Raw genomic sequence first — 20,959 nt, 5'->3', positions numbered from 1 at the left:
TTGCACAACATAAAAGTTTCACGAAACACCTCAAAAATACATAACAAAGTACAGTTACACTCATATTAACACTATCTAATAAAAATTGGTTAAAAAAAATATTGCACACAAAAGTTATAAGGGATCAAAGATACAAGATCTTAGGTGTTAGAAAAAAAAAATCTGACACAGGGATTTTACATTGACATACGTACACATACATCTAGAAACATGGATTTATATGTATGGAGATAATTAAAAGATTTTACATTACAGTCTTATGCACATTAAACAATATCTCAGAGGGATTTTCAAAGAGATATTTGCATATAGATCTCGAGATATCTAGACATATATATATATTGATATACATATCTTGCAATAAATAGATATATCAGTCCAAAAATCATCACATATTTATATAGAGAAATATTTATTTAGAAATTAATTGAAAATATTCTGTTACAAAAACATTTTCAAAATATGAAATAATCGCATTTTTATGTACACTTTTCAAAGAGAATACGTCATGGGCTTTGCGCAACAGATTAGGGTTTTTGTGGTGTTTTTTTTCTTTCTATTTGTCTTCTCCATTGACTTCTATGGGGAATATGTGAAATTGCCTGCAATTTGGCTGTTTGCATTACGCTGCTTACAACGGCACAAAATAAGTTATTTTGTAACTTGCAATAGCTGCGCAGCCCCAAATGTGAAAAAGCCATAACGCGCCTGGTGTTTTCGCAACTTATTTGCCGCGCAACTTGTAATCTTGCCAAATGTAGGTTATTTAAAAATGTTGGTCTGAGAAGTGTTTGAAAAGCACCAGTTCACATTTGCTTACTGATTTTTGTACACCCTGCATAAAAAAAACTAATGCCCAGAATGTCATGTGTCACTCACTGGTGTTACTGATGGTTAATTAAACAAAATAAATCTGTAGTCTTTGGTGCAGTAATGTGGGGGTTAAAGTATACAAGAATGACCCCAGGATTGTCTCTCACTCAGGATAGTTATATTATATAGCTGTCAGGGAAGTCTCCTTGTAGAATCTGCAGGAGACTCAAGTGGTTGCCGAGCCAAAGTTTTTTTCTGAATTTCACAGGCATAAGGGGAGGGGAGTTCAGCTCATTGACAAGAAGGCAGACAAATGAAAGAAAAAGCTGCAGCTAGAAATATTAAGGCATGATGATAAAGAAAAAGCAGCAATCTAAGGTATCTTTACATTGCACTATGCATAAACTGTGCAATGATCCTGCCCACCTACAATAGTACACAGATTGTTTTTCAAATAAATTTAAAACAAAAATAAGAATTTAAAGCTAACACAGAGCATTCAATTCTTTAACAATCCCATGCACATGACTCTTCCAACACTTGAGTATATGTTAGAAGATGAAGAGTTTATTGCCACTCACAGCCCCCAGCACTGACATTAGTGAATCAATATGAAAATATAGAAATGTATATGTTGTAATAAATAGCTGATGGCAGTAGGATACCCGCCTATGGCAGATGGGGGGTTACTCAGTGCACAGCCCCCAGATGGTGAGGAATACATATATACCTAAAGACACTAACAAGCAGCCAGCTAACCTTCACATCCTCACACCCGCCTCCTCCCCCCACCTTATGCTGATTGTCTGCCTATACCCCTGTGTCTTAGACAGCAGCTCCAGACTCCCCCTCTGTCACAGAGTCTCACTCACCCACTAAAATTTTAAGATGGAATAGTCCTATTTCTGCTCAAGGGTAGCTAAATAAACCAAGCACAGAAATGTGCACACAATGCTGGGTGATTACACAACAGCGCTGTAAGATGTGAGAGTCTTTACATTTAATGTAAGGTATTGCCTCAGGGAGTATAGACCCTGCTAGCAAGTGTCACTGTTCATTACTAGAGAAATCACTATCCCACTAAACTGGCTATTTCCTCCAGCTCCTCCCACCAGTAGCATCAGTGTTTTCTGAAACGTCTCTGTACTCTAACGGCAGGCTGCTGGGCTTGGGGAGGTTAGTGGCAGTGTGACTCCTGGTGCCTGAGAAAATACTGGTTTAGTATGAAAGCTCCGGCTTGTGAAATCAAAATTGTGGCTGTGCACGAGAAATTCTGGCCAGGTGGCAACCCTAGCTGTGACTGATCTTTAGAGTATCTTTGCAGTCACTGACTTTATCCTGTACTTAATGATATATCTGATCACATCATACTCAGCGCTACCTTATTTCCCACACCACTTAGCCATCCCCTCCCCATGAAGACAGAGTCCGGTAGGAGGGGTTAGAAGGAGGCGCTTTCCGCAGCCCCTGCACCGGGCAACCGGTGATGGAGAATAACCTTGTGTCCGGAGCAGCCCGGTGATGGAGCTACCCGGATGGCCCAGGACAGTACAAGCAGTGGGGGGACCCCCGGGGGGAGCGGAGAGCTGTCCATAGAAGAGGTGCTGAAATCATACGAGCAACCCATCAATGAGGAGCAGGCGTGGGCCGTGTGTTATCAATGTTCCCGGGGACTAGCAGGAAATCCCCGGGCAGTGGAGGGTAGGATCCGGGATCCCTCCTCCCTGATACTGCACAGGGATGGGATGGTCACTGTTTTACCGGAACCTCGGGACACCCCAGGTAAGTGCAAAGCATTTCTGTGCACTGTAATAAAGGCTGTGTTAAAAAAATCGAGAATAATATTGAGTAGATTATGCTCATGGGATTGCAGGACCTGGGAGGCTAAGAGGTTCAAAATGTGGATAAAATATGTGTTTAAGTGAATAAGACAATGGGCATATGGATATCAGAGGCAGCATAAGGCATGAGTGATAGACTAGCAGCTTGCATATTGGGCGGAGGTGTGTAACTGTATATTATGCCTTTGCAGAAGTCATATGTATTATATAGGTTTTTGGGAATATAAAACCAGCCCCTGGGTAATTCATTTATGGTCAATCTCCCTAGAATGCCTTTAAAAATCATGGCTGGGAAATGACAGGGTAAAATATGAGGCTTGGCAAGAGGGCATTCAAGAGGATACCTAAAACTGTGGTATAAAATATGACACAAAGTCTTGGTGCCATAGTGCAATCAAGAATGGAAGATAGGACATGAAAGGAATAAAAATGTATAGGTTGACACGTGTACCGGGGGCTTGCTATTTAAACAAGGGGACACTTTCCCTATGGGCTGGTCCACATTACATATAATAAAACCCAGGCTAAATAGGGACTGGGACACTAGATTCTGGATTGATTTAGTAAGCTTACCCCTGGCTGAAAGCTGTCAGCCTTCCTTTGGTATGAGGGCTAGTGAGTGCACAGACACATATAGCTGATGTTATTGCTACTGACTTTCCCCAATGTAAACTATATTACTAGATGTGTTTCTTTTAGTTGCTATACTAATTACATCATTTCATATTTATTGCCCCTTTACTGTCAGAAACATTTTTTTTGTAGTAACAATTTTTCACTATTATTAATTGATTTGTTCCAAATGCAAATTGTTTTATGATGCTGTTGAATTACACCAGTTGTCATGTTTTGCAGGTTGTTATCACATAGTATTTATGTGTTTAGTTGATATATGTGTCGCTAGTGAAAACGGCTCTATTTATAACCTTCTAATTTTAAACATTCATTTTCTGTGTCAGTCTTTTGGGTGTGTGGGGAGGGTGTGTGTCAGGAGCTGAACACCTGACCATTGTTTACAATCTGCAGCATGCGACATCTAGCAGCATTATGGCAGCATCCAGGATCCCATCCTCCCCAAACCTACTGCAGAGTGTACAGCATCACTGAGGGGCTGCAATAAAAATATACAGACTGTAGGTGTAAGCTTTTCAAGGAGGGGGATTGTGTGTGTTTGTATATGTGTGAAGTTGTGATTGCAAGGCAGAGATTGTGTTTATCATAAAGTGTCAAACTGAAAACTTATATGACAAAGTGTATGTTATACACTATGATAGTTGGGTGGCAGCATACTGCATTTTATTCATTGAGAATGCAATTAATAAAGTGAATGTAAATTTTGATGCTAAAGTGCCTGGTTTTTAAAAATTCGATTAAAAACAGGGGCACTTTAATTTATCAAAATTTACATTTCACTCCTGTTGTGAAAAAAAACTTACCTTTTAAACTTGACAACAGCTCCAGCTTCCTCCACCCGTTGCAAAGCCTCTTCCTGGGTCTAAAATGAGGAATCCGGCTTCCTCCAATCACTGCGTTAAATCAGATACTGATTCCCCCGGGGGGGAAGCTGTGATTGGAGGATGACCTATCCATCATTTCTGACATCAGAAATGGCTTGCGACGACCTCAGGAAGCTGGAGCTGCTGTCAAGTTTAAAAGATAAGGTTTTTTTTTCACAACAGGAGTGAAATGTAAATTTTAATGAATTAAAATGCTCCTGTTTTTAATCAAATTTTTAAAAACCGGGCACTTTAGCATCAAAATTTACATTCACTTTAACTCGGGTAAGACACATTTCAGAGTTATCCTATACTGCATAACCATTAAATTGTGAGAAAGGAATTCACTTTACAGAACAATATAGTATTTGGAGAGATTTTTCTCATTGGAGAATATTTTTAAATTCTCATTGAATATGTGTGGGTGTGAGTATGAGAGAGAATGAGGCAACACGCTCTGTCTCATATTTTTTCTTTGGCTAATCTCTGCATTTATTCGTACAGTAGAGCAAAAGGGATATCAAGTTGGAAAGTCAATTTATGTATATGCTGTTAAATGTATTTACTTGTATTTTGTAAAATAGTGAGATATTTGGGAATGTGAAACGGTGGATATAAGCAAAAAAAGGGGGGAATTGAAGTGTATGTAAATGACAATATTTACTCAGTAGAGGAACCTAGTGCCAGTGCTGTGCAATTGCCTATTTATTTTGAGAATACTCTAGGGAGACACTATACATAGTTATAGACCAGCAATAGTTTATTAATAACAAGCTGTAATGCATCAGAACATTTTCTTATTGCAGTTTTATGCCCCTGTCATCTAAGCTGAACACTGCAGATAAAAGGTAGAAATTGGCCTTATAGTATCTTCCTAATTCATGGGAAAAGCAGAATTCGGAATACCTCAAATCCCAGCTGACCTGTCCTAAAGAGCTAATTTAGTCTAATGAGCTAATAAAAGGATCTTTGACACTTCTAGGGACCTTTCTAGGGAACTGCTTTGTGTTTACTGACTTGGGTCGAAGAAGAAGAGCTGCCTTTTTGGAACGCGGACCACTATTGCAATGAGAAATATTGTACTCTTTAGATTGGGGGGCTTATATTATTTTTATTATGTTGTTTTAACTCTTGAAGTTTGTAGGGTTGGAATGTATGTAAGAAAGTGAGCCGGATGTTTTTAATGGTGCTTTATTTTGTTATGTATCAAAATTATATTTAGCGTTGGGAAGAGGTGGCGGCCTAAAATAGTTTTAATAGGGCGGCATTTTCAGCAGATATGGTAAGACAGTGAGAATATATATATTTTTTTAAATTTAAAAATAGCCACAAAGAAAAACTACTGAAAACTAACTACCACACTCCCACTTTAATCCAGGTTTTACATGATGGTTATCCTTACTCGCCCTGGGCCAATCTAGTGGCCATTTTTCACAGAGGTGCACTTACAGGTTCTCATTTACTTGGAGGTCTGGTGGTCTAGGTATCTATGTTAAATCAGTGGGCCATATCTTCATGCTTTGTACATCTCATGGCAAGTGACCCACATTTGGGCATCCTTTATGTCAGTTTATTTGCTTTGGGCTAGATTACGAGTGGAGCGCTAACAGTTACATGCAAGTGAAAAGAGGTTTATCGCGGGAGTTTGTACGCCTCGGGTTTTCCCCAGGTATTACAAGTTGAAAGTAAACATGATTGCTTTAACGCAATTCAAGTGAACGAGTGTCGGGTAAGTGCGACCTTAGAGCTATTCACGAAACAAAAAAGTGTCACAAAACACATCAAAAATAGATTGCAAAGTGCAGTTACACTCATAATAACACTATCTGATACAGATTATTAAAATATATATATAGTGCAAAAAAGCTATAAGGGCTCAAAAATATGAGGTCTCAGACATATATACACATAGAAACACATAAATACATATGCACACACATAAATATATAACTGCATTGGAGCCCTTTGCAGTTAATTAGATGAAAACATGTAAAAGCATATTTATGCAATATTCATATTTAATAAAGTGTTATACTCTGTATTTGCTATAAATATTTTACATTCCAATGTTCTTCACTTAGCAGCATATGGTCTGTGCTCTCGCGCTCTCTCTCTCTCTCTCTCTCTCTCTCTCTCTCTCTCTCTCTCTCTATCTATCTATCTATCTATCTATCTATCTATATATATATATACAGTATATATATATATATATATATATATATATATACATAGAAATATGTATTTATGAATACATAGAATATGTTCTTCAATGTGCAGAACATTGGAATGTGAAATATTCATATTTTCATGTTGGGTTATCTCATATTAGAATACGAAGTTGGGTTAGCGCATATGTGAATATGAGTTCAAGTTAGCACGTAAACAGGGTGTTAGTGTCCCCCCCCCCCCACTTTTTTGGTAGAATTTAGCTGCCAATAAGCAAGCGCTATCCAAGGTGCTGAACCTAAAATGGGCCGGCTCCTAAGCTTTGCATTCCTGCTTTCTAAATAAAGATAGCAAGAGATCGAAGAAAATTTGATAATAGGAATAAATTAGAAAGTTGCTTAAAATTGCATGCTCTATCTGAATCATTGAAGAAAGAAAATGAGTTTTAACCATATAACTGCAGAAGATGATACCTGGTCATCATCCACACAATGGCGTTAGTTCAGATGACTAAAACATGTAGTCATCCTGGGGGGGTGCTTTCGCAGCTGATAACGGTCCCACTAAATCCTAGGTGGGCCATGAGGAGGTTAGGCCTAAAATCCCTGGGATGTGACATCACCAAATTTGGTAGTGGTGATGTCAGCTAGACCAGGAAACCCCGGAAGTAACAGGCACAGTAAGTAGCAGAAAACCCCTTCGATCTCAGCTCCCTTAACGCCTACAAACTCAAAGACACACTGTTGGAAAGTTTATCGCCTGCCTTGGTGGCACACAATGTATAAAACATTTTATAAAAAATAAATTAAAAGAAGAAAAGATAAACATTTGTAGGAAGGGGGTCATGTAACGTGATCAAAAAGGCCTAGAGACCCCCATTTCCATTTGCTTTAAAGCCCATAAGCCTCTCTTTAAAATAAAGCCACTATAGTAGTTTTAGTAGTAGCCAGGTGATCACTGTAGTAATAGGGATCACCAAGTATGAATAAAGGTGCATTTATTTGAGCAGAACACACGCACAATTTTGTTTACAACCTTGTTTATTAAAATTGTAATACATTGTTTAAATGAGAGGGTTTCTAGGCATTATAGGCTTATAAAAGGCCCAGAGACCCCTAGGGCCCCTTGTTTTAAAGCCCAGAAGACCCTTTTTAAACTAAAGCCCCTATATAAATTTTAATAGCCAGGTGATTACTGTGGTAATAATGATTATCTGGTGTGAATACATCTTCTTTATTTGAGAAGAGGCTCATGGGAACCCATATGTACACATCAAAGTTATACCCAAAGGCCCTAATTCCTATAATGATAACCCTTTCTTTCTTTCTTTCTTTCTTTCTTTCTTTCTTTCTTTCTTTCTTTCTTTCTTTCTTTCTTTCTTTCTTTCTTTCTTTCTTTCTTTCTTTCTTTCTTTCTTTCTTTCTTTCTTTCCTCTATTCTTTGCAACCTTATTTATTATAATTTAAAAAAAAATATATACATTTTTTCACACATCTTGTAGTAGAGTTCTCACATGTCCTGATATATACACAAAATAATGAACTAGGGCTAGTTTAAGAGTGGAGCACTATTGTTTGTGCGCAAGCAATATCAGCTTTTTTTGGGCATCAGAAATATTGTGCATATTACAAGTTGAAAGCAAACATTTTAGCTTGAGCACAATCGCAATTTACGCTCATCAAGTTTGCAAGACTCAAGCTCTAGTAAAGGGTAGGGGAAGAAAGAAAGTTGCATTAAACACAACATAAATACACTTAAAAGTACATTTACACTCATATAAACAGTACACTATCTGATAACAATTATTAAAAAAAAAATAATTAAAAAGTTATCATACCTCAGATGTATTTTGTATAAGGCAGGGTTCTTCAAACTTTTATTCCCAAGACCCAATGCAGTCATACCACATGCCGTTGCGACCCTATTTTTATGCTCGATATGAAAATTTCTGAAGTAATATACAACACGATAGCTGCAATTTTTGGCAAAGTGAGTAAAATGTGTGTGTACTTTATACCTCGTAGTCAAACTTGAACATGTTGTAAAAGATAATAACACACACGCTCGCGTGCTAACTTTTTAATTTCAACTTGTAATACACTCGCTACCCGAAGCTGGAAAAAAGTCTATCTCTAGCGAAGTTACCCTTATAATCTAGCCCATATTTTAAATCTACGGGGGCTGCTGAAAAAAACAATATTCTTGGGCTACAGTTGGAATTAAATGTGAAGTACTTTATAATTATATTTTCAATATTTAACCCCTTAATGACAACTGACGTACCAGGTACGTCATGCATTAACAAGCAGTTAATGACAATGGACGTACCTGGTACGTCAGTTGTCTAACAGAGTGCTGGAAGCGATCACAAATGCTTCCAGCAGCTCTGAGGGTATTGCAGTGATGCCTCGATATGGAGGCATCCTGCAATACCACTTTACAAGCCCCCGATGCAGAGAGAGCCACTCTGTGGCCCTCTCTGCACCGGTAGCGATAGTGCCGGGTGTGAGGGTGCGCGTGTGTGTGCACGATGTGCGCGCGCATGCACGATGCGCGTGTGTGCACGTAAGCATGCATGTGCGTGTGCGCGCGCGTGCACGTGCACCCATTAGCCACACTGACACCAATGAATGAGGGCAGAAAGGGGGAAAAAAAAGGGATTTTTTTTTTTTTAAAAAATATAAAAGGATCTGGGAGGGGGTGGGGGTGGGGGTATTGTGGGGGGCTGCTACACTACAGAAATAGTTTTTTAAGTAAAAATAAAATAAAAATACTTTTTGGGGGTTTTTTGGGGCCAAACTGGGTACTGGCAGACAGCTGCCAGTACCCAAGATGGTGGTAATTAGGTAGGGGAGAGGGTTAGAGAGCTGGAGGGGGGATCAGGGAGGTTGGGGCTAAGGCAGGGGTCCATCACAGCTAAAATACTTTATTATTTTTATTTAAAAAAAAAAAAAAACTCTTTTATTTAGTACTGGCAGACTTTCTGCCAGTACTTAAGATGGCGGGAACAATTGTGGGGTGGGGGAGGGAAGAGAGCTGTTTGGGAGGGATCAGGGGGTGGGATGTGTCAGGTGGGAGGCTGATCTCTAAAATTAACCCTGCAAGCTCCCTACAAGCTACCTAATTTAACCCCTTCACTGCTGGGCATAATTAACGTGTGGTGCACAGCAGCATTTAGCGGCCTTCTAATTACCAAAAAGCAACGCCAAAGCCATATAAGTCTGCTATTTCTGAACAAAGGGGATCCCAGAGAAGCTTTTACAACAATTTCTGCCATAATTGCACAAGCTGTTTGTAAATAATTTCAGTGAGAAACCTAAAAATGTGAAAAATGTTAAGTTTTTTTTTTATTTGCTCGCATTTGGCGGTGAAATGGTGGCATAAAATATACCAAAATGGGCCTAGATCAATACTTGGGGTTGTCTACTACACTACACTAAAGCTAAAATTAAACCTACAAGCTCCCTAATTAACCCCTTCACTCCTGGGCATAAAACACGTGTGGTGCGCAGCGGCATTTAGCGGCCTTCTAATTACCAAAAAGCAACCCAAAAGCCATATAAGTCTGCTATTTCTGAAAAAATGGGATCCCAGAGAAGCATTTACAACCATTTGTGCCATAATTACAGAAGCTGTTTGTAAATAATTTCAGTGGGAAACCTAAAGTTTGTGACAAATTTTGTGAAAAAGTTAACTTTATTTTTTTTATCGCATTTGGCGGTGAAATGGTGGCAAGAAATATACCAAAATGGGCCTAGATCAATACTTTGGGTTGTCTTCTAAAAAAAAATATATACATGTCAAGGGATATTCAGGTATTCCTGACAGATATCAGGGTTCCAATGTAACTAGCGCTAATTTTGAAAAAAAGTGGTTTGGAAATAGCGAAGTGCTACTTGTATTTATTGCCCCATAAATTGCAAAAAAAGCAAAGAACATGTAAACATTGGGTATTTCTAAACTCAGGACAAAATTTAGAAACTATTTAGCATGGGTGTTTTTTGTTGATTGTAGATGTGTAACATATTTTGGGGGTCAAAGTTAGAAAAAGTGTGTTTTTTTCTATTTTTTCCTCATATTTTATTATTTTTTTTTAGTAAATTATAAGACATGATGAAAATAATGGTATCTTTAGAAAGTCCATTTAATGGCGAGAAAAACGGTATATAATATGTGTGGGTACAGTAAATGAGTAAGAGGGAAATTACAACTAAACACAAACACTGCAGAAATGTAAAAATAGCCATTGTCATTAAGGGTAAGAAAATTGAAAAATGGTCCGGTCATTAAGGGGTTAAACAACTAATACAATTGTAAGAAATACATATAAAATGTATTCCAAGGCTAATTTTCGCTTTGAATAGATCATTATGTCTATCATGTATTTAATGTTTAACATCCGTTTTAAAAACAAAAAAAAACAAAAGTAGGACAAAAAAAAAAAAAGGTTAAATCTCCTTTTTTATTTTGTTTTGTTTTTTAACACAATTAACATTACCAGTTACCTTGTAAAATCATTCTAGGGATGTCCTTTCAAATATGCAAAGGTGTACAATATACTATTTATTGCTGCATACTTTGCAGTGACTGAGTACACACCATGTCTATAAATGGAGAATAATTTTTAAAACGTCATTTACATCCCATATCTCTGTACATTTGTGTTTCAAACTTTTGCATGTAATATCTTGTATAGAATCCAATGTACGTGTATTGGGTAAATTATACTTATTCTGAAATTCCTGCCATTATCTCATCTGCTTCATTAGCTGATCTTATTGGTGAATCATACCATTATTTACCCACTATTTAAAAGGTTGCTTGGTTATACCAGGGATAAATATTTACCGCACATAGATGACATATTTTTCTCCAAGTCAATAAAATATCCCTAAAGATTAAATGATGTTTAATGTCAATAGGAAGGGAATCAAATAGAATATAAAGTGGGATTAGCTAATTCTGTTTGTAATTATTTCACTAATTTCATACTATAAAGAAAAGTGAAAATATCACTGAAACCAGAACTTTACCATAAATAAATCTAATAATCCTTAGCATTTTAAAATCACATATGAAAGAATTGTCATTTATCAAAATGTACATGTAGAAATACAAGACAGCTAAGAATGCATTTAAACAGTGTCAAACAAATGATTCTCTTATACTCTAACAATTTAAAAACACACACCTGAGCTTGATCATTAATTAACTCTTTGTTACCTTTTTCATTACCTCAGTTGTATTGCTATTGGCTCAATTGAGCTCTCTATATTCAGAGGGTATAAGTACATCCTTTGCTGCAGATATTGAACAGAGTTAACCTGTTATACATGATCTTTGCATCTTGTTGATGTAATTATAAATTATTGTTTTATCCTTGTATTTGTTACTTATATGCGTATATATAATAAAACAGTAAACTATGAACGATGAATAAATGTATATTAAATGCCACAAAATGTATAGCATGTGATAATAATATATATACACATATTTTCAAATTCCATTTATGAGCTATAGTATTTAACGATACATATATATACAATTCCAGAATGTTAAGAGGCATCACTACCCATATAGATTAAATGCATCCAATATATCTACATCTGTTTTAAAATTCTATATATTAACTAAAGCATTCCACAATATATATATATTTATTTCCAAAATGTTTAGAGACATCACTTCATATAAGAATCAAATTCATATACAGTAGATTTATATAAATAATATCAACATTCTGTATCTTATGGCTATGTGATACTTTCCATGTATATCGTGTTCTATTTCCAATAGTTAATTAAATCAAATCTTGAGTTCAAGCCCAATGGTAATCTAGTATCCATTCTGAATATCCAATATATTTCTTGTTTATTCAACATTTGTTCTATATTTCCACCTCTATCGTGTGGTTAGATTTTTTCTACAATATGCCAAGTAAATGTGGCTACATATCTGATGTGGTTTTCTACAAAATATCCAACTATGGGTGCCATTTTTTTCTTCTCTTTTTCTATTACTATCTGATACTGAAGTTATGCTATTAAGGTGTTCTCGTATCCTCACTCTTACCTCACGTGTCGTTTTACCAATGTACTGTAGGTGACACTGTTTGAATGAACTAAGATATATTACATCATTGTTTTCCAAACTGTGTGTCGTGACACATTAGTGTGTCGGCAGCAGTGTGTAGGTGTGTCCCTGCTTCAGCACAAATTTGTTTTAATTTAAAATTATTTTTACATTATTTTTTTGGTTTCCGACTTTCCACCTGATTGATACCTAGTGGGTCACATATTATCTTAACCTATTGGCGCAGCTTAGTGGGAACTGAAACTATTCCCATTGATGGCACATTGGCTCCTGACTAGGGTGACCATATTGCCGCTTTAAAAAGGGACACATATGAAAAATACATATGTCAGGGTTCTTATACAAAACATTTCTGAAAACAGCCCTGACACATGCATTTTTCATATGTGTCTCTTTTTAAAGCGTCAATATGTCAGAGCTCTTTTCAGGGCTGTTTTCAGAAATGTTTTGTATAAGAACCCTGACATATGTATTTTTCATATGTGTCCCTTTTTAAAGCGGCAATATGGTCACCCTACTCCTGACTGCACGTGTAGTCTCCTCAATCGCCTCGTGACTGCATGTGTAGTCAGTGAGTGGGACAGCAGTGTGTCTGCAGCGCAGGCAGTAGTCAGTTGGACTCGCAGAGTGCTGAGGTCAGCAGCTTAAACGCTGAGCTGAAGTCAGAAGTCAAAGTGGGGTATTTTTTGCAACTAGCTCCCAGTAGTGCATTGATGCTCCTGCTCTTGATATATGGATAGGAAGTGGAAGCTTAAAAATGCTTGATGATGAAATGTGAGTGTCTTCTCATACATCCCATTAAAATAGTAAGTAGCTATTGGTGTTATTAAACTTTTTTTTAATTCTTGCACATACATACTGTTACTTGTAAATACATTTTGTTATTCTATAATTTATGTTTGTGTCTGCATCTCTTAAAACAAGTTTAACCTCCTGTTTGCTAGTACAACTGAATTACTGTGTCGCAAAATTATGTAGGTCTAAAAAGTGTGTCACCGACATGAAAAGTATGGAAAGCTCTGTATTACATTATTTCTTCTACAGTTAAGGCATTGTTTTGTTTCAAATTGTTCTTTGGTTTCATATGAATAAAAATGAGTTCCAATAGTTACATATTGACAGGCTTTACACTGTGAATAACCACATTTGTGAGTACTTTTTACTTCTAACCATGATGATGTATGTGTTCTCTTTTCTCACAGTTGGAGATATAAGATTTCCTATAGTTTTCCCTCTTCTATAGGAAAAATGATAATTAAGTTTATTTATATGTTGTAATTTATCATCTGCTTTTAGCATTGGTATTTGTTTTTTTAACAATATCACATATTTGTTTGTATTGTGGAGAGTATTGTGTAGTAAAGGTATTTTTCTCTTCATACTTTTTTATGTTATGTTTCTTCTTGTTACTTTTCTTTTTTATCCTTTATTAGCTCTTGCCTTTCCATTGCCATCACCATTTTTTTCGTATCTTTTACTAGATTTTTTGCAAAGCCTCTTCTTTTTAAGTTATTTTCTAGTATGCCCGCCTCACGTCTAAAGCAATAATCTTGTGAACAATTTCTTCTAGTCCTCATAAATTGTCCTTTGGCTATTGCCTTAAAGACTTGTTGTGGGTGATTGCTCTTGGCGTGAATAGGTTAGCAATAGGTTTTCTGTACATCTTTGAATGGTGTTATCATCTTCCTTTATGTACGCTGTAATATCCAAATAATTAATTTCCCTGTCATGTGTTTCATATGTGAATGTAAGATTCATATTATTAGTGTTTAGATACTGAGTAAATCCACTCAAGGCCTGTTCATCTCACTGCCATATGAAAAACAAATAATCTATAAAGCGTTTATACACGATTATATTCTGCTTGTATGGGTATGCATCGCTAAAGATGCGGGACAGCTCCCACCAACCCATATATAGGTTGGCATATGTGGGGCATACTAGGTGCCACTAATCAGTGAACATCTTGGATTCCTTAGGTCAACCAGGGTGGGAGCATCTTGCACAGCAGAGGAATTGTAGTACATTTTTTATTTTATTTTTTCAAATTTTTATTGAAATAAATTGAAGGTATAGAGACTAAGATTATCATAAAATGAGCAACATAAACAAAGTTAGAGTGCAAGATATTGTTACACATAATTGAAACATGAAATACATAACTTCCATCATAGTAGAGCTGCAACAACTAATCGTCATAATCGATAATAATCGATTATGAAAATAGTTGTCAACGAATCTCATAATCGATTACAGGTAGCCCTCGTTTTACAACGGTTCTATTTACACCGTTTCAGAATAACAACCTTTTTTTTCCAGTCATGTGACTGCTATTGAAAAGCATTGAGAAGCAGTGCATTTATTAAAATAGCCAGTAGGTGGAGCAGCCTGCTTGTGTTGCAGCAAATCCAAGCAAGCTGAAATTAATCCGTTTAACCAGATCTGAGCTATAGAGCAGATTTCAAAGGAACAAGATCTCCCTGTCTATAAATCAGTCCAGATTGAAATGCATAGAAAGAACTGTTTGCAAAAAAAAATGCAAGTGAAGCCTGTGTTGTGTGATTACTTTATTAGTTTTATAATGCTGTTTAGCAAATGTTTTTGTTCATTTAACTTAGTTTAATTATATATTCTGTGTTGTGTGATTATTTTATTAGGTTTATAATGCTGTTTAGCATTTAAAGTCTTCATTTCAAAGCTTTAAAAATAATGTATTAGGTGTTACTTATGACAATTTTGAGAGGGGCCTGGAACCTATCTCCCTCACTTCCCATTAACTTACATTATAAACTGGGTTTCAATTTACAACGGTTTCGATTTACAACCATTCCTTCTGGAACCTAACCCCGGCATAAACTGAGGGCTACCTGTAGTTGGTTTGCAATTAGTTGGTCTGTGCACAACATCAGCTGCTTCACTCCAATGAACTCCTGCATATGGTATTGTGTTTTATGGTTAGGTCCTTAGCCTAAAGGACATCTATAGACGTCTACTTTTCACTTTGTCAGGACAGTATACGTTTACAACTACCCCTGACTTATGTGCAACCCAGATATAATAGTCATCATTTGGATTGTTTATATTAAATTTGGTGATTTGGAACTATGCTTTTCATGATATAGTGCCAAGCTTGTTAATTACACCTAGGCCCTAGATTGATGGGAGTTATTTAAATTGATGGTTACTATTATCTGTTTGCACAATTATTAGCGTATTGCTTGCTATTGCTGATTATATGTACTGTATAAATAAATGTGTAAGGCTTTGTCCTGTTATTGATATACAGTCCTTAGCGCTTTTGATTGTTTTTTTATATTTTTAATAAATTGTGATAACATGTACCAGATTCAACCTTTATAAGTATATATTCGTTATTTTTAGAGCGGACTAGATATTTTCCCTAACCTTATAGCGGGTTATTTAACATTGCATATATATATTCAAGATATTTTTATGTTAGAATGAAGTCAAGGGTTACTTTATTGAGAGGTCCTTTGCCAAGGTAGAAAACACTTAGCATTGGTGAAGAGCTAACAAAGATAAATATCCCACTTTGGTGAATTTGGCAAAACCCTACTTATATATCTCAACAGCCTTTTCTCTGCTGCAGGAAATATAGCTGCAAGCAGAGAGCCAGCCTTAGCCAGAAGCATGTGGACATGTTGAGATTTTTGCATTTCAATGCAAAGTTTCTGAAAGAGTGAATTACAGAATGTTATTACCAGTGATAGTCTAACTCTTTCTAGTTCTACCTCTTTTCAGTTTGTGGTTTTGTTTTGTTTAATTATAAAACTGTGCTCTGCTGCTTAAAAATTGAAGAAACAGTTGTGTTAATGTAAAGTTTTAGTCTGAAGTTTATATTTGTAACACTCATTATGTGGATTTTATTTAAAACATAGAAAACTATTATTGATTCTCTTTTTATCCGATTAGTCGATTAATCAAAAAAATAATCGGCCGATTAATCGATTATGAAAATAATCGTTAGTTGCAGCCCTACATCATAGGTACATTTTGTAGGTACAATCTAGAGTGGTATTAGACCTCTTAGGTATATAGGTGTTCTTCCCAGAAGAACAGAATGTTATGATCGTCTATGCATTTAGTGAAAATAAAGTGGTATTGTTCTAATTGAAGTGTATGAGTCACTAGATTTCTCCATGAATCTAAAGATGGCAGGACTGTTTTTTTCCAATATAGTGGTATTTGTCTATTGGCTGAGTTTACCATAATGGTGAGGAGTGTCAGTCATAATTTGCACTTTATTTTAGGAAATGTGTTAAAAAGAAATATCCAGGGATCAAAGGGAAGAGTTAAGGTCAGTACTGTTTCAATTTCTGGTTTGATTGAGAGCCAGTACAATTTGGCTATGGGACACTGCCACCAGATGTGTAAAAAGGTGGCTACCTCTGTACAACCTCTCCAGCATGTGTTGGTTGAGTTAGGGAATAGTTGGTGTAACCTAACTGGTGTATAGTACCATCTACTTAGGAGCTTAACATTCATTTCCATCACTGATATGGAAGATGAAGTCTTGGTGATTTGTTTAAAGATAATACTCCATTCTTTTGGTGGTAGGTGTGATTCAATCTCTGATTCCCATTTAGCTACGTAAGTGGGGGGGAGAAGTATAGAAGATTGAGGACAGTAATTTATAGGTTAAGGATAAAATCCCTTTACTGGGCTGCGGAAGAAAACATATAGTCTCAAAACCTGTTAATGGACGTCTAAAATGAGTTAGATGGGTGTGTTAGTAAATAGTTCAACTTTTGCAAGTGTATATATACCAATTTTGGAATTTAGGCCCTAAGAGATCAATAATCTCTGCATACGATTTGACTTTGCAGTCATAATGAAGGAGTAGGTGTGGTGTTGAGTTTTGTAAAGAGTGTTGTAATTGTAATTTGAGTAGACGACGTAGTCGGAATGTGGGGCTGTTCCTCAATGGATTTAAAGGTGAGTATACAGTAGAGAACAAAGGGTGTTTCTTGATAAGTTTATCCCATATTTTATATGTTTCTGCGGTGCTTCCAACAGTAGTTTTGTGATATTGGCGTTGGGTTGCTGGATCCAGCAGAAATTGCAGTACATTTTAGTATTATTTTTTCTTTAATAGGGATTTTTTTTAATTATGGATGTCAGGTGAAGTGTTGTTGTAACCAGTGCTAGTTCCAAGCTGGAAGTTAGGAGGCGGGAATATTACAAACCTTTTTGCAGCCTTCATGCCTGCACTGAATGGTGTGGAGGGAGGGCTTCAGACTTTGAAGTCAGCTGTAACCTGTAAGCAGAGGCAGACTGTGCTGGAGGGACAGGGGGACATTTACTCCATAGGCTGCCATCAGTGTAGAAATAGGGGCTGGGTGGGTGTAGCAGTGTGTGTGAACTCCTCTGCTGAGGCTTTAGGATGAAGCCAATCACTTGATACTGCACTGTTTTAATCATAGCCTTATAAAACTTTCTTACATCACTGGTTTGTCCTTCTCCTTGTATCTCCTCCGAGTGATGTTAGCTTCCATGTGACACAGCACAAACACACAGAGTAATATACAGCCCTGAAGAAACTGCTAAGGTAAATGAGGCAAGGGGTCTTTGTCAGTGCAGATTGTTGTTCTGTGGAGCTCACATACTGTAAGTAAGAGACAGGTAGACTGTTTATATTAGTAGGTACTGAAGGGCAAACTATTCATCCCTGTATGGCGATTAGTGAGTGTGATGAGTTAGAATGTGTATAAAGGCTCATATAGTTGTAGTATATTGTAGGATATAAATGTGTGTGCCTGTGCACAGTTAAAGTTATGTATTAATAATAGTGTGTATATATATATATATATATATATATATATATATATATATATATATATATATATATATATATATATATATATATATATATATGTGTATGTATCTACAAGGTTATTTTACCCCCATACTTGACATGTGTTAGTCCTAATTTCCGGCAATCCAAACTCTCAATATTTATCAATATACAGGTAGCCCTCAGTTTACGCCGGGGTTAGGTTCCAGAAGGAATGGTTGTAAATCGAAACCGTTGTAAATTGAAACCCAGTTTATAATGTAAGTCAATGGGAAGTGAGGGAGATAGGTTCCAGGCCCCTCTCAAAATTGTCATAAGTAACACCTAAAACAGTATTTTTAAAGCTTTGAAATGAAGACTTTAAATGCTAAACAGCATTATAAACCTAATAAAGTAATCACACAACACAGAATATATAATTAAACTAAGTTAAATGAACAAAAACATTTGCTAAACAGTATTATAAACCTAATAAAATAATCACACAACACAGACTTCACTTGCATTTTTCTGCAAACAGTTCTTTCTATGAATTCCAATCTGGACTTATTTATAAACAGGAAGATCTTGTTCCTTTGAAATCTGCTCAATAGCTCAGGTCTGGTTAAACTGATTAATTTCAGCTTGCTTGGTTTTGCTGCAACACAAGCGGACAGCTCCACCTACTGGCTAATTTAATAAATGCACTGCTTCTCAATGCTTTTCAATAGCAGTCACATGACTGGAAAAAAAGGTTGTTATTCTGAAACGGTGTAAATTGAACGAGGGCCACCTGTATTTAAGGGGCTTTTTTCCACTTATTGAATTCAACAACAAATTGGATGACATTAGAAAGTAACGTCACTAAACAGATACAAATGCTACCTGCACAATCAAAAGTTTAAAATTAAGAAAAAACACTTTAAAAATGAGTGAACTCAATAACTTAACAAACACACATGGCCAATGTACCCATAATGTCTCTGTTAGAATCTTTTAAAAAGACATACATATCTCTATGGTTTTGGAGCGCAAAAATGTTACGTATTAGCATTACTACACTATATTCATGGCATCAATTAGCACAGAGGCACCTCAACCTTTGATCTCATTTTTATGCTCCCATACGTCTCCTTTTCCTAATTGTCATTAATACAGCACGTTGCGTTTTTTTTCGATTAGGAAATTGTGAGATTAATTATGCAGATAACAGTTTTGTGCTGTTTTGGGGAGGTAATGATGGTATTAACGAAGCATTTAGGGATTGTGATCACTTTTAAAACACATTGACAATATCTGCCAATGCTCCGAAATTATCTTACAAAAGCAATCTGCAAATTGTGATGAACTCTTAGACTGTGACATTAGTAGCTCTCAATAAATAAATAATAATAATTTGACAGTACAGATCTATTCTTGCACTCACGGTATAGAGTATTTACTGCAAACATGCCCTGGCATGACATAGATATTTAGGGCAAATAATTTACACTCTAGCGTTCCTCAAACTCCTAGGAAATGCAAAACAAGACTCACAACACACACTTAAACTAAGTTAAAAGGATAAGCTTTATTCTGACTTTTATTCATATAGTTCATGCTATACATTTCACAACCACAAGCTAGTCGGTAAACACAGTTTATGTCAATTACAATAATTGATTGTACTGTGTTAGCGCAGGTGCTTAGTTACCAGCTACTTACAAGAGTTTATGTTTGAAAGGCAATTTGGTTTAGAGCAGTATAAATGGTGCATTCACAGAGGTTTCCTTATAGTACAGAGATACTGTGTTTAATATAGAGTCAACTTATACAGAAAGCAGGAGATATCTGTACACAGATGAGCATTCATAAGTGTGAGGCTGCTGATTATATGCAACTGCTACTTAATCCCACTGTCGCACCCTCCTTAATGTACTGTGTCACAGATTATGGGTATTGTAGAGGAGTGACTGTAACACTTTTTTTGTTTTTATAGGGTGGAGTTTGTGGTTATTTCTATATTTATAATCAGTGTGTGTTAGATAGTGTGGTGTATGTGTAGTAGGTGAGGTGCAGGGACTGAGCCAGGTGTTAGTGATTTATCTCTCAGGCACTGAGCTTTGTACTGGGTTGGGCTGTAACTGATCTTTAGAGGATCTTTGCAGTCACTGACTTCATCCTGTACTTGATATATCTGATAACATCACACTCAGTGCTGTCTACCTTATTTTTCACACCACTTTATCTTCCCCTCCTCATGAAGACAGATCCCTGTAGGAGGGATTAGAGGGAGACGCTTTCCACAGCCCCTGCACCGGCCAGCCGGTGATGGAGAAAAGCGTTGTGTCAGTAGGCCGAGCAGCCTGGTGTGTGTGTTACCAGGATGGCCCAGGGCAATACAAACAGTGGAAGGACTCCTGGGGGGAGCAGAGAGCTGTCCTTAGAAGAGGTTCTGAAATCATATGAACAACCCATCAATGAGGAGCAGGCATGGGCTGTGTGTTATCAATGTTCCCAGGGCCTAGCAGTAAACCCCCAGGCAGTGAAGAGCAGGATCCGGGATCCCTCCTCCCTGATCCTGCACCAAGATGGCATGGTCACTGTATTACCGGAACCTCTGGAAACCCAAGGTAAGTGCAAAGCATTTCTGTGCACTCTAAAAAGGGCTGTGTTAAATATTGAGTATATAATGCTTATGGGGTGTCAGGAGATGGGAGGATAAGAGGTTATAAATGTGGATAAAATGTTTGTTTAAGTGCATAAGACACTGG

The 20,959-nt window shown here is 36.7% G+C and overlaps 1 protein-coding gene across 1 annotated transcript in view; it reads left to right on the top strand.

The window, feature by feature from the left end:
- Window positions 1-1,999: 1,999 nt before the first annotated feature.
- Window positions 2,000-20,959, top strand: part of SPIRE2 (spire type actin nucleation factor 2) — a 185,103-nt gene continuing 166,143 nt past the window's right edge. The window contains exon 1 of the mRNA XM_053699358.1: window positions 2,000-2,595. Coding sequence (XP_053555333.1) covers window positions 2,349-2,595 — 247 coding nt within the window. The 5' untranslated portion in view covers window positions 2,000-2,348. The remainder of the gene's footprint in view (window positions 2,596-20,959) is intronic.

The sequence above is a fragment of the Bombina bombina genome, chromosome 1, assembly GCF_027579735.1.
Source record: "Bombina bombina isolate aBomBom1 chromosome 1, aBomBom1.pri, whole genome shotgun sequence".
Classification (NCBI taxonomy): domain Eukaryota; kingdom Metazoa; phylum Chordata; class Amphibia; order Anura; family Bombinatoridae; genus Bombina; species Bombina bombina.
The sequence above is the reverse complement of the archived record's forward strand: the minus strand, read 5'-3'. Positions and strand labels throughout refer to the sequence as shown.